The 15571-nt window shown below is 39.8% G+C and overlaps 1 protein-coding gene and 1 pseudogene across 4 annotated transcripts in view; one reads left to right on the top strand and one right to left on the bottom strand.

Annotated features, from left to right (window-relative positions):
* BCL2L13 (BCL2 like 13) overlaps positions 1–15571 on the bottom strand; it is an 87454-nt gene that overhangs the window by 45960 nt on the left and 25923 nt on the right. For all 4 annotated transcript variants that reach the window (XM_027595403.1, XM_027595400.1, XM_027595401.1 and 1 more), the window contains one exon: positions 891–980. In XM_027595403.1, coding sequence (XP_027451204.1) covers positions 891–980 — 90 coding nt within the window. Of the gene's footprint in view, positions 1–890; positions 981–15571 lie in introns of those variants that run through there.
* LOC113922978 lies at positions 10012–10292 on the top strand (annotated as a pseudogene).

The following is a 15571-nucleotide window of genomic DNA, read 5'->3' as shown; positions in this document are numbered from 1 at the left end:
CTCTGCCATTTTGCTCCTGATATCTCATTCCCTTTTTAAAATGAACCTTCAAACTCAATATTCCTGCATATGGATAAATTTTTTTATTTTTAAAAGATTTTATTATTTGAGAGAGAGAGAGAGAAAACAAGCAGTGGGGAGAGGCAGAGGGAGAGAGAGAGAAGCAGACTCCCCTCCTAGCAGGAAGCCCGATACGGGGCTTGATCCCAGGACTCAGAGACTATGACCCAAGCTGAAGACAGACCCTTAACCGACTGAGCCACCCAGGCACCCCATGGATAAAGTTTAAACTATGAAGGTGATACGAGTATAAAATGTTGCACATGAAAGAAGCAACCACAGCTTCTCTCTCCTCAGCTCCAAATACCAACTTCTCATCTGCTTCCTTACTCCGTGTTATACTGCCATGCTCTAACTGGGGGAAGAAAAGGCAGAATCATTGTTGTTCAGTGGGATACAGGGCATAGAATCCCAGTAAAGCAAGCAGCTAGCACCCACCCCCCACAAAATTACATGTATATTACTCTTACAACTATCTATAGCATACATCCATGCAAAAATGGAAGCAACTTACTTACAATTTCCCCTCTAAGGTTGTTATTAATTAAAAAAACACCAATACAAATCAAATGACATTAAATGGAAAGTACCTTAACATGACTGTTTAGTATATTACTTAACACCAGGAAAAGGCTGTCAGGTATGGTTTGGAAACATTTATAAACCTATCCCCTAGGAAAGAAAAAGGATCCCTTCTAGTTTCACCTTTATAATCCTATACCAATGAATCTGTGTAATGTTGAGAATGTTCTACTGTAAAATATCAAAGCAACAGTAAACCACACCAAACTGAGTCTACTAAGTAACTAGGAAAATAAGAATAAACAGACCTTCAGAAATTTCTTTGTCCAGGGATTCTAGCTCTTCTTCAATTTCAGTTTTAACTTTTAATAAAACTTCTTGATCCAGAGGTTGTGAAGCTATGAGAGAGAGAGAAGCCATTAGAATATGGGTAGTATTTTAACTATTTAAGTCAGAAAATACAAATCAAAACTCATTATCAAGGCTACTGGGCTCAGAGATACTTAAAGATGAGGATGTTGAAGCTTGGGTAGGTTAGACCACCACAATGGAGGAGCTGTGAATCAAACTCAGATCAGTCTGAATATAAAATCATTAATCCAGGGGCGCCTGGGTGGCTCAGTTGGTTGGGTGTCTGCCTTTGGCTCAGGTCATGGTCCCAGGGTCCTGGTATTGAGCCCCGAGTTCTGCTTCTCCGTCTCCCTCTGCCCCTCCCCTCCACTTGTGCATGCTCTCGCTCTCTCTCAAATAAATAAATAAAATCTTTAAAAAAAGATCATTAATCCAGGCTGTGTCCTCCTCATCTTCTAGGTGGGAAGTCAGGATGGAAATATCTCAGAAACATTTTTGACATGATAATAGAAAAAGAAACCTGAAAAGTTGTCTCGGTAAGTAATAAATGTCTTCAAAAATTGATATTCATGGTCCCTTATCTTCACATCTTCATGCAAACTGCAGCTCAAGAGAAGGCCTATTATCCTCAAAAGATTTATATCCTCCAACTTAAGAGAACTATGGGTATACCAAAAATACTGGTCACAGCTATTATCATGTAGTAAAAGGAAAGGAAGGTCTTGGTCTGGGGCACAGAATGGAGAACAAAGGGGAAGAGCATTGAAGGAGAAAATGAGACAAGATGCTTTAAAATCTACTAATTTCGGGGTGCCTGGGTGGCTCAGTCGTTAAGCGTCTGTCTTCGGCTCAGGTCATGGTCCCAGGGTCCTGGGGATCGAGCCCCACATCAGGCTCTCTGCTCGGCAGGAAGCCTGCTTCTCCCTCTCCCACTCTCCCTGCTTGTGTTCCCTCTCTTGCTGTGTCTCTCTCTGTCAAATAAATAAAATCTTTAAAATAAATAAATAAATAAATAAAATAAAATCTACTAATTTCTCCTGCCTCAACATTTCATCTAAAATACTGAATACAAATATGACAACCCACACCTCTCACATTCAGAATATACTGACAGACACATTTCCAGTGCTTTTTCAATTGTTTATATCACTGTTTTCTACCACTAAGTTTTAGAAAGAGATGGATTTGTCATTTGTATGTTTTGATATTTTGCAAACAAATAAAAGCTGAATTAAAGGATGAGTGTATTAATTTAGACCAAGCAACTTGATTATTTTAAGATTTTATTTTTAAATAATCTCTACAACCACCATGGGGCTCAAATTCATAACCCCAAGATCGAGTCCCATGTTCTACCGAAACAGCCAGGTGCCCCTAGACCAAGAAAGTTGATTATTATAGCATCCTTATGTCTTTAAAAATACCTTTCAAAAACAAAAGGTTGACTGTTTCAACATTTCACAGATTTTTTATTAGTTTTCAAATTTAAAGTTGAAAAAATAATTTTCATTTAGGTAACATAAAACACTTTCCTTCTAAGCTGGGACTAGCCAAAATAAAACTTAAAAATAATTTTTTTGTCAAAAAAAAATAAAGTTCTTTAGGTATTTCTAGTTGAAGTATAACACAAAGGATCTCTTCAATGTCATGATTAATATATTTGCTTAATGACATTTCACTTATCATTTCTGCCTACATCAATACCTTACATGAAATTATGTAAAAATTTTAAAACATTATATAAAACAAACACAATCTATTATGCAAAATGTGAAGACAACACATCCTAGGAAAAACGTAATCTTCATAAATTGTCCTAAGCATAAAAGTCCATCTTTAAAGACAGGCTCCCCCCTAATTTTTTTAATTGTGGTAAAATACATGTAACATAAATTTTCCATCTTAACTATTTTCAAAAGTGTAGTTCAGCTGTATTACTTACATTCATAATGTACTACCATCACCACCATTCATCTCTAGAACTTTCAACACCTTTTTTTTAAGGATTTATTTATTTATTTATTTTTTTTTTTTTTAAAGATTTTATTTATTTATTTGAGAGGGAGAGAATGAGAGACAGAGAGCACAAGAGGGAAGAGGGTCAGAGGGAGAAGCAGACTCCCTGCTGAGCAGGGAGCCCGATGTGGGACTCGATCCCGGGACTCCAGGATCATGACCTGAGCCGAAGGCAGTCGCTTAACCAACTGAGCCACCCAGGCGCCCCAAGGATTTATTTTTTATAATTATTTATTTTAGAGAGAGAGAAGGAAGGAGGGAAGGAACAAGCTCAGGGGTAGGAGCAGAGGGAGAGGGATAGAATTATCAGGCAGACTCCCCACTAAACACTGAGCCTGACACAGGGCTCAATCCCAGGACCCTAAGATCATGACCTGAGCCGAAATCAAGAGTCGGACACTTAACCGACTGAGCCACCCAGGTGTCCCAAGAACTTTCTATGTCCTGAAAAACCGAAACTCTACACCCACTAAACAATAACTCCCCATTCCTTCCCTTCCCCCCAACCCCAGCTCCTGGCAACCTCCATTCTACTTTCTATCTCTCCAATTTGACTACACTAAGTACTTTATATAAGTGAAATCATAGAGTATTTGTCTTTGGAGACTGGTTTATTTTGCTTAGAGATAGACTTTTAATAAATCTTAAGTACTGTTTGTAATTATAATAGGTTTTCTTTTTTTTTTTTAAGATTTTATTTATTTATGGGCGCCTGGGTGGCTCAGTCGTTAAGCCTCTGCCTTTGGCTCAGGTCATGATCCCAGGCTCCTGGGATTGAGCCCCGCATCGGGCTCCCTGCTCGGCAGGAAGCCTGCTTCTCCCTCTCCCACTCCCCCTGCTTGTGTTCCCTCTCTCGCTATGTCTCTGTCAAATAAATAAATAAAATCTTAAAAAAAAAAAAGACATGCTTGTCAAACTTGGGAAGGCGTAAATATCATCCAGAGAGCTTTATTAAAAAATTTATAAATAAATTTTATTTATTTGAGAGAAAGAGAGAGACAGCGTGAGCAAGGGGAGGAACAGAGGGAGAAGAACACGCAGACTGAGCTGAGTGCAGAGTCCAACACAGGGCTCGATCCCACAACCCTGAGATCATGACCTGATCCAAAGTCAAGAGTCATGTACTCAACCAACTGCATCACCCAGGTGCCCCTAATAGGTTTTCCTTTTAGAAATAATTTGTAAACTTTTAGATGGCTCTGCAATAGCATTGATTAATGTAACTATACTAGGTAAAGTGACACCCAGAATATATTGTGACATTATTAAAACAAGGCAAACACAGACTGGGAAATTAATTTAAGGTCAATCTTATCTCTTTCAATGAAATTCTCTCTCTCCCTTCTGGCTTCCTAGAAGGCAGATCAATAAAGTGGAAGATAAGCTTTGGAGTCAAGCATTCCAGATCATCACTACATGTGACCTTAGGAAAATAATCTTGAGCCTTTCCTCTTATGTAAAATGGGAAAATAAAACCTACCTCAAAAAGATGTTGTCAAGGCTAATGAGATAAGTCCCATTACATTTTAGGTAGTAAACAGCTCAACAGATAGTAGCTCCCACTCACCAATCCTTTGGATTCCCTAAAATGTTACTATTTGATAGTGATCTTTCCCCAAATCTTGTCTCTGTAAACAGGATCAGTTCATCATAGATTTCTAATCAATGACGCTTATACAGAATGTGTTTTCAGTACTATGAGTTTGGATCGGCAGGACCAACCTTCTGACAGTCTACATAATGCCAAGTAATATGAAATAGAGTTATTATATTATATTGTATATGGCTTAATATCAGTTGATCTAAAACTAATCTTTTTTTCCCCTGAGCACATATCCAACAGAGTTTAGTTAATTTACATTCAAAAATTCAGGGATGCCTGGGTGGCTCAGTCGTTAAGCATCTGCCTTTGGCTCAGGTCATGATCTCAGGGTCCTGGGATCAAGCCCCGCATCGGGCTCCCTGCTTGGCAGGGAAGCCTGCTTCTCCCTCTCCCACTACCCCTGCTTGCTTGCGTTCCCTCTCTCGCTGTGCCTCTCTCTGTCAAATAAATAAATAAAATATTTTAAAAAAAATTTTTACATTCAAAAATTCAGAAGGAGGATGGTTACGCGTCTGCCTTCGGCTCAGGTCATGATCCCAGAGTCCTGGGATCGAGTCCCGCATCAGGCTCCCTGCTCCTTGGGAGCCTGCTTCTCCCTCTGCCTCTCTCTCTCTCTCTCTGTCTCTCATAAATAAATAAATAAAATCTTTAAAAAAAAAATTCAGAAGGAAAGTTAAGTTTTTAAAATGTGAGGGCACATTTCACAATAAATTCATCTGGGAAGTTTTACTAAGAAGCTACCTTCCTGACTACAAGAAGTTCCATGGTTTTCTGTTTCCAGGTGTGACTGGTCTCTAAAAGACTTGCCTTCAAACTTTCTCCAGGCTCAAATAATCTTTTTTTTTTTTTTAATGATTTTATTTATTTATTTGACAGAGAGAGACAGAGCAAGAGAGGGAACACAAGCAGGGGGAGTGGGAGAGGGAGAAACAGGCTTCCCACAAAGCAGGGAGCCCGATGCGGGGCTCGATCCCAGGACCCTGGGACCATGACCTGAGCCAAAGGCAGATGCTTAACAACTGGGCCACCCAGGCGCCCCCAGGCTCAAATAATCTCTTACATCCAACAACATAAGAATTTTGATCAATCACCGTCATGAATTATAGTGAATGAAAGTGTTTTTAAGAGAAATCCTTCTCTTAAATCTCTTAAATCCTGGGTGGCTCAGTCATTGAGTGGCTGCCTTCGGCTCGGGTCGTGAATCCAGGGTCCTGGGATCGAGCCCCACGTCGGGCTCCCTGATCCGCGTGAAGCCTGCTTCTCCCTCTCCCACACCCTCTGCTTGTGTTCCCTCTCTCGCTGTGTCTCTCTCTGTCAAATAAATTAAAAAAAAAAAATCTTAAAAAAAAAGAAGAAATCCTTCTTTTACCTGATGATACTCCTTCAATCATACTTCTATATGCTGAAAATTTTGGTTAGCCTTTTAAGTTCCATATGTTTGTTCTTGACTTGCCCTTATTCGGAAATGTAAAGCACCTAAACGTTTCAGATTCTTGCTAGAGAATACAACCTGCTAAATCTTTTCTTCTCATAAAGATTTATTTATTTGATGGGGGAGGGGCAGAGGTAGAGAGAGAATCTCAAGCAGACTCCCCACTGAGCACAGAGCCCCACCCAGGGCTTGATTCACAACCTGAGCCAAAATGAAGAGTCAGCCATTCAAACTGCCTCAGCCACCCAGGTGCCCCGAATCTGTTTTTCAGTCTGACATGAGAGGTAATCCCTCCGTTCCTCTGCATTCCAGATTTTATCCTCATAGTAAGCTGGACCATCAGAGAAGTACATACGTATAATCTGGGCCCCCAAATAGTGTTAACTAGTTGTTTTAACGGGGCTGCACTTTGGTGTCATTTCCTTAGCTTTTATCCAGAATCACATTAAGAGACAGTGTTTTGATCATGTTTGATATTCACAACATCTTCTACATTTTTCTGTGCCCTACATAATAAAGCTCTAAGTGAAAAAATATATATATTTTAAAGAATAATGTTCCACTTAAAAGAAAACAGTATAGCTTCTAGTTATGGAAAAAGAAATCTGGAACTAAGTATACTTTCACTTGTTTTTGGCTTTTGCCTCAGAACCAAATACACTGCTCAATGCTAGTATTACCGTATGGGACCTTAGAGACTACGCATCTGTGTTCTATTATTCCCACTAAGGAAATGTATAGTTTTCCTACTCTGATCTTATTTATTAGATTATTTTTATTTAATTAATTCATTTAGATTTTTCCATTATGTGCTATTACAAGCCACATTAAATTATATGTGGCAAGGAATTTTTTAAAAATTCATTCAAATTCCTGCCCAGTATGAACTCACTGCCAACTTCTTCACTAATAAAAAGAACATATTATAACTACATTTTTATCTAACCTGGACTGCCCTTCCTCTTCCTGATTAGTCAAATTCTGTCTACCCCTTCAAGGACCAATTTAAGTCTCCCTACTACTCCACAGTATCTTCTTCACAACTACTACCGTAACACTGCTGTTTGAACATTCATATTTTCCTTCTGTGCCACATAGTGTAACACTGAAGTATATCCTGTCTTACGCTGTTCAATGATTTTATAGTTTATTATCATTCTGACCACATTATAAGCTATCTGAGATACTCCCTTTGTCCTAGACTTGTGTCAAGTATGGACTAAAAAAGTACTCAAAAACTTGATAGTGATGGCTATCACTGTCACTATGATGAAGACTCAAATGACTACAATGTGTAGATATACATGTATAAATGACAACATTGCTGAGGAGAGAGGACACTTAAGGGGAAAAAAACACAAAAAAATAAAGAAAAAACAATAAAATTAAAGTTACTTATAAATTACAGGAATTTGAAAAAAAGTTGTCAGGGGCGCCTAGGTGGCTCAGATGGTTAAGCGTCTGCATTCAGCTTGTGTCATGATCCCAGGGTCCTGGGATCAAGCCCCGCATCAAGCCCCGCATCAAGCCCCGCATTGGGCTCCCTGCTTGGCAGGGGGCCTGCTTCTCTCCCTCCCTCTGCTTCTCCCCCTGCTCATATTCTCTCTCTCTCTCTCTGTATCTCTGTGTCTTGAATGAATAAATAAAAAAAAACAACCTTTAAAAAAAAAGTTATCAGTAATTTTGAGGCTAGCTCAAATGACAAAAAATAAGAAGTCATTTTACATAAGACAATAAGAGTATAGACCAACCACATACATAGAACACTAACTAGACTATTTATGGTGATGGAATTGTGACAGAGAATATTATAAAAGAGGAATGGAAAGAATAAGACCTCAACTATTATCTCCATGCTTATGGGAGTTTTAGTCAATGCGTGAATCACTGAATTTTAGATTTGGGAGGATCTGTAATATAAAGGCCATCTAGTCCATCCTCCTCATTATATGAAGAATTTGGGACTTACAGAAGTGGAAATGATTCACCCAGGCTCAAATAAATCATATAAAAACAAGATTAGAAAGTAGATCTTCTGGGGACACCTGGCTAGCTCAGTCCATAGAGCATGACTCTTGATCTTGAGGTTGTGAATGTGAGCCCCATGTTGGGTACAGAGATTACTTAAGAATCTTAGATGTTCTTTTTTTTAAAGATTTTATTTATTTATTTGACATAGAGAGACACAGTGAGAGAGGGAACACAAGCAGAGGGGAGTGGGAGAGGGAGATGCAGGCTCCCGGCTGAGCAGGGAGCCCGATGTGGGCCTCGATCCCAGGACCCTGAGATCATGACCTGAGCTGAAGGCAGATGCTTAATGACTGAGCCACCCAGGCGCCCCAAGAATCTTAGATGTTCTGAAAAGTAAAATTATTAGTGAATTTTTAAAAACATGATAATATTGGGGCACCTGGGTGGCTCAGTCATTAAGCATCTGCCTTCGGCTCAGGTCATGATCCCAGGGTCCTGGGATCGAGCCCCGCATCGGGCTCCCTGCTCAGCAAGGAGCCTGCTTCTCCCTCTCCCACTTCCCCCACTTATGTTTCCTCTCTTGCTTTGTCTGTCAAATAAATAAATAATCTCTTAAAAAAAAACATAATTTTTGATGTACAGTGAAAAATAAGGATTACATGAATGTTTTATCTGCCATCTGTCTCTTTTTGGAAAATCTACATACCTAAAACATATACACACCCACACACCCAATCACACCACCACCAATACTACCACCATGCCACAAAGTAAATGACAATAATGTCTTGGTTACCATATGCCTCACCCGCCAGATTAAAGAAAAGCAGCTGATTAAAAGAGTGTCTATTCTCATGAGACTAATGTGATGCTGATTACACACGACAAGTTGTCATACTTGATAATAAGCCATGTGGAAAACCTAAACCAGAAAAAGTCTACTGCTGTCAGGACACAAAAGGCTATTTATTTAGCAAACCAATGACATAGACAGATTCAGTGATTTTCATTTAATCACCACCCCAACCCAGACTTTCAAAAGCAAAGAGCTATGCAGTAGCACCAATGCAGCATAAATCCTCCACTATAAACCCAGAGAAAAATGTTTCAAAGACAAACAGACTTTAGCACACCAAATCCCACCCACTTCAGTGTAAAACCAAGAGTCAAGTGAGTCAGCAATCATCATATTCCAGCCTGAAATACACTCAGGGCTTTCAAAGTGAATATCAGATCAACAAGTTTAGAATAGTTGTAGGGGCAGAGCAAAATACCTTCTAAATCTATGGGTCTCCAAACTGAACGCACAATAAAATTACTGAGCAAATATATTAAAAATACAGATTCCCAAACCCTATCATGGAGCATCTGGTTTAATAGGTCTGGGGTAGGGCTCCATGATTTTTTTTAGGATTTTTTTTTTTTTTTAAGTAATCTCTACACCCAACCGTGGGGCAGGAACTTACAACCAGAAGATGGAGTCACATGCTCTACCGACTGAGCCAGCCAGGCGCACCCATGATTTTTTTTTTTTTAAGATTTTATTTATTTGAGAGAGAGAGCAAGTGAGGGAGAGAGCATGAGCATGGGGAGGGGTGGAGGGAGGGAGAGAAGCAGACTCCCTGCCAAGCAGGGAGCCCGATGTGGGGCTGGATCCCAGCACCCCAGGATCATGACCTGAAGGGAAGGCAGACGCCCAACCGACTGAGCTACCCAAGTGGCCCCCCATGATCTTTTTTTAAATAAGCATTCAGGCAGTTAGTCTTGACAAACACTGCTTTAGAAAACCCAAACAAGGGGCACCTGAGTGGCTCAGTCAGTTAAGCATTTGCCTTCTGCTCAGGTCATGATCTCAGGATCCTGGGATCTAGCCTGGCAACAGGCTCACTGCTTGGTGGGGAGTCCGCTTCTCCTTCTGCCCCTCCCCCCATTCATGCTCGCTCTCTCTCTCTCTCTCTCTCCCCCTCTCTCTCAAATACATAAATAAAATCTTAAAAAAAAAACACCCAAATAGTTAAAATCAAATTAAAAACATCTACTAAACATACAGACATCGTTCAATTTATTTACTCAATAGCAAAAACAAATACCCCAAATGATACCATAGTAGACAGATTTTTAAAAAGTACAAAGTAGCCTTTTGCCTCATTGAATCTGAGAGAGCAAGATGGGACACCAGAAGCTCTATTGGAGCCATCCCAGAAAATTCAGCCAGGATTCTCATTCTTGCCACATCTGCTCAAACCTGCACGGTCTGATCCGGAAATCTGGCCTCAATATGTGCCCCAGTGCTTCCATCAGTACTCAAAGAATAGAGGCTTCATTAAGCTGGATTAAGTGAATTTCCTTGAATGGGTCATCCAAGAGAGCTACCTTAACTGCAGAAATCCAACATACGTATCTTCATGCTAACTCATTGTACATAAAAATACTTCAGTTATGAATGTTTAAAAAATAGGTTCCAGTGTTCCCACACCCCAGGTATCCTGCACATGGGGAGAAAGATTTGAGAGAGGACAGATTTGAAGGAAAAGAATGCAGGGAACATCAAAAACTAATGATGTAATGTATGGTGATTAACATAACAATAAAAAATTTAAAGAAAAAAAAAGAATGCAGGGAAATTTCATCACACACCCACTCAAAGTCTCATTTCAGGATCAAATATCTGTTCCTGATAGAAAAGCTGAGAAAAGAATGAAACAGTACACATCTCCAGAAATAATGAACTCTGAATCAAAATCTGGGATGGGGTTATAAGAATCTGTCTTAAAAAGTTGATTTGAGATGGCAATACCCTCCAAATTGACCTAGAGATTCAATGCAGTCCCTTATCAAAATTCCAACTGCAGGGCGCCTGGCTGTCTCAGGCCATGGAGCATACAAAAGACTCTTGATCTTAGGGTTTTAAGTTTGAATCCCACTTTGGTTGGAGAGATTACTTAAAAATTATATCTTAAAAAAAAATTCCAACTGCCTTTTTTCCACAAATGGATAAAACAATCCTAAAATTCATATAGAATTGCAAAAGACACAAAATAGTCAAAGTGACTTTGAAAAAGAAGAACAAAGTAGGACTCAAGCTTTATAATTTCAAAACTTACTACAAAGCTGTAATATGACAGTATGGTTATGGAATAAAGACAGACCGATAAACCAATGGAATCTAACTGAGAGGCCAGAAATAAATCCATATATTTAAGGTTAACTGATTTTTTTAAAAGATTTTATTTATTTATTTGAGAGAGAGCGAGCATGAAAGGGGTGAGAGTCAGAGGGAGAAGCAGACTCCCTGCTGAGCAGAGAGCCCAATGTGGGACTCAATCCTGGGACTCCAGGATCATGACCTGAGCCGAAGGCAGTTGCTTAACCAACTGAGCCACCCAGGTGCCCCTAAGGTCAATTGATTTTTGAGAAAGGAACCAAGACCATTCAACAGGGGAATGAAGAAACTTTTCAACAAATGCTGCTGGGAGAACTGCATATTCCCATGCAAAATAATGAATCTACATGCCTACTTCACAGCATATACAAAAATTAGTTCAAAGTGGATCAAAGATCTAAAATTTGTTAAAGATTTTTTTTTTAAGTAATCTCTACACCCAACCCAGGACTTGAACCCACAATACCAAGATCAAGAGTTGCACACTCCACCAACCAAGCCAGCCAGGCACCCCTAACAAAGATCTAAATTTAAAAGCTAAAACTATAAAACTCTTAAAAGGAAACATAGGTGAAAATGTGCACGACTCTGGATTAAGTAATGGCTTCTTAGATATGACACCAAAATCGTAAGAAATCAAAGAAAACACAAACTGGACTTCATAAAAACTAAAAATATATATCAAAGTACACTACCAACACAAACAACAAAATGGAAGAGAATATCTGAAATCATGTATCTGATAAGGGTCTGGTATCTAAAATATATAAAGAATTCTTAAGGGCACTTGGGTGCCTCAGTCAGTGAAGCGTCTGCCTTCAGCTCAGGTCACGATCCCAGAATTCTGGGATGGAGCCCGATGTTCGGATCCCTGCTCAGCAGGGAGCCTGATTCTCCCACTCCCTCCTGCTCCCCCAGCTTGTGCTCTCTCTCTCTGTCAAATAAAATAAATAAAATCTTTAAAAAATATAAAAATAAAGAATTCTTATAGCTCAACAACAGAAAGACAAATAACCCAATCAAAAAAAGGGCAAACAAAAACTGTGGAAAGAGCCAAGATGTCCATCGACAGATGAATAGATAAAGAAGATGTGGTATATAATACACAATGGAATATTATGCAGCCATCAAAAGGAATGAGATCTTGCCATTTGCAACGACGTGGATGGAACTGGAGGGTGTTATGCTGAGTGAAATAAGTCAATCAGAGAAAGACATGTATCATATATGACCTCACTGATATGAGGAATTCTTAATCTCAGGAAACAAACTGAGGGTTGCTGGAGTGGTGAGGGGTGGGAGGGATGGGGTGGCTGGGTGATAGACACTGGGGAGGGTATGTGCTATGGTGAGCGCTGTGAATTGTGCAAAACTGTTGAATCACAGATCTGTACTGCTGAAACAAATAATGCAACATATGTTAAGAAAAAAGAAGAAGAAGAAGATAGCAGGAGGGGAAGAATGAAGGGGAGTAGTTGGAGGGGGAGATGAACCATGAGAGACGATGGACTCTGAAAAACAAACTGAGGGTTCTAGAGGGGAGGAGGGTGGGGGATGGGTTAGCCTGGTGATGGGTATTAAAGAGGGCACAGTCTGTGTGGAGCACTGGGTGTTATGCACAAACAATGAATCATGGAACACTACATCAAGAACTAATGATGTAATGTATGGTGATTAACATAACAATAAAAATTTTTTTAAAAAGGGGGCAAACGGTAAGAACAGACATTTCTCCAAAGATATACCAATGACCAATAAGCACATGAAAAGATGTTCAACATCATTAGCCATTAGGGAAATGAAAATTAAAACCATAGTGAGATACCACCACACACCCACTAGAGTAGCTATAATCAAAAACAGCAATGATAGCAAGTTTGGCAAAGATAGAGAGAAACTGGAACCCCCATACATTGCTGGTAGAAACCCAAAATGATACAACCACTGTGGAAGACAGCTTCGTAGTTTGTTACAACTAAAGATAGTTTTACCATATGATCTAGCAATCATGCTCCTTGGTATTTACCGAAATGAGACGAAAACTTCTATCAACACAAAAACTGGCACATGAATGTCTGAAACAACTTTATTCATAATTGTCAAAACATGGAAGCAATCAAGATGTTCTTCAATAGGTGAATGGAGAAACAAACTATGGTACATCCATACAATGGAATATTATTCAGCAATAAAAGAAATGAGCTGTCACAATGAGACACCACACTTCACACCCATTAGGATGGCTATTATAAAACAAAACCATAAAACAGAGAACAAGTATTGGTGAGGATGTAGAGAAATTGGAACCCTTGTGTATTACAGATGGGAATATAAAATGATGCAGCTACTATGGAAAAAAGTAAGGCAGTTCTTCCAAAAATTAAACATAGAATTACCATGTGATCCAGCAAATCTACACCTGAGGATATACCCACAAGAACTGAAAGCAGAGACTCAAACAGATGTTTGTAACACCAATGTTAACAGCAGCATTATTCACAATAGCCAAAAGGGAGAAATAACCCAAATGTCCATCAGCAGATGAATGGATAAGCAAAATGTGTGATATGCATACATTAGAATATTATTCAGCCTTAAAAAAAGGAATGAGGGGCCTGGCTGGCTCAGTCGGTAGAGCATGTGACTCTGAATCTCAGGGTCATGAGATTAAGCTCCATGCTGGGCACAGAGATTACTTAAAAAAAAAAAAAGGAATGAAATTCTGATACATGCTATAGCATGGAGGAACCCTAAAGACATTATGCTAAGGGGCGCCTGGGTGGCTCAGTCGGTTAAGTGACTGCCTTTGGCTCAGGTCATGATCCTGGAGTCCTGGGATTGAGTCCCGCATCAGGCTCCCTGCTCAGCAGGGAGTCTGCTTTTCCCTCTGACCCTCTCCCCTCTCATGTGCTCTCTCTCTGTCAAATAAATAAATAAAATCTTAAAAAAAAAAAAAAGAAAGTAGAATAGTGGTTGCCTGGGGCTGAAGGGAAGAGGGAAACATGGGGAGTGACTGCTTAATGGTTGAGTGAATAACAAACCAGTAGCACAGCTACATGTATTTGATAGTCACTTTACTAACAGATGAACTTACTCTCCTTTCTAACTTAAAAAAGGAATGTCTTATTAATAAATCCGTATTAAGGGGCGCCTGGGTGGCTCAGTTGGTTAAGCGACTGCCTTCGGCTCGGGTCATGATCCTGGAGTCCCGGGATCGAGTCCCACATCGGGCTCCCTGCTCAGCGGGGAGTCTGCTTCTCCCTCTGACCCTCCTCCCACTTGTGCTCTCTATCTCTCATTCTCTCTCTCTCAAATAAATAAATAAAAAATCTTAAAAAAAAAAAAACCGTATTAATTACTTCAGCAACAAGGTGCTCTATCTTAATAAATGCAAAATTGTGTATAATAGAAGTTATTATTTGACATCAAATATGCAATTCAGCAAGACTTCTACTAGTCAGAGTATATAATCCAGAAAAGAGTTGACTATATTTAGCACAAACTAACACTGTCTGGAAGAGCTGGCTGGTTCTGGAAAAGTGTAGAGTTAACTATTTATGGAAAAGTCTATAATCAGCACATGACTCAGGAAAAAATGAAAAACATTCAATGTGACAAAAATCTTGCATCATGAACTGGGTCACCTCCCTTAACCTCTCCTTCTCACGCTTATTGCTTCATGAACTTGAAACCAAACCCTACCCACATTACACCAACGGATGCTACCACAGATCCTATTTATAATAACATGGCATGAGAATAAGCTTTATATCACATTTTAGATAACAAATGGGATAGCAAAGCAGCAAAGACAGCAGTAAGAACCTAATTTTTCCCACTAAGAAGAAGTTAGTCTTTCTTCTTAAATGCCACAGCCTAGAAGGGACATAAATCACACCACTCATATTTCATTGGCTAGGACCAGTCACATGGCCCTGCCTAAATGCAATGTTCCCATGCTCCTGGTAAGGAGATAAGAATTAGATATGGGTGAACATTAGTAATAGCTATCATAGGAGTCTACCATTCTAGAGCAACAGTTTGAGGAATAAGCATGGTTTGTTTAAAATACAAGACAGGGGCACCTGGGTGGCTCAGATGGTTAAGCGTCTGCCTTGGGCTCGGGTCATGATCCCAGGGTCCTGGGATCAAGTCCTGCATCGGGCTCCCTGCTCCACGGGAAGCCTGCTTCTCCCTCTCCCACTCCCCCGGCTTGTGTTCCTGCTCTCGCTCTCTCTAAAAATTAAATTTAAAAAAATAATAATAAAATAAAATAAAATAAAATACAAGACAGTAGGGATGTCTGGATGGCTCAGTCATTTTAAGTGTCCAACTCTTGATTTCGGCTCAGGTCATGAACTCAGGGCCGTGAGATCGAGCCCTCTGGGTGTGGAGCCTGCTTAAGATTCTCTCTTCCCCCTGCTTAAGATTCCCTCTGCCCCTCCCCCTTGGC

Source organism: Zalophus californianus, chromosome 9, assembly GCF_009762305.2.
Source record: "Zalophus californianus isolate mZalCal1 chromosome 9, mZalCal1.pri.v2, whole genome shotgun sequence".
Lineage (NCBI taxonomy): Eukaryota > Metazoa > Chordata > Mammalia > Carnivora > Otariidae > Zalophus > Zalophus californianus.
This window is presented reverse-complemented; position numbering and strand designations above follow the sequence as displayed.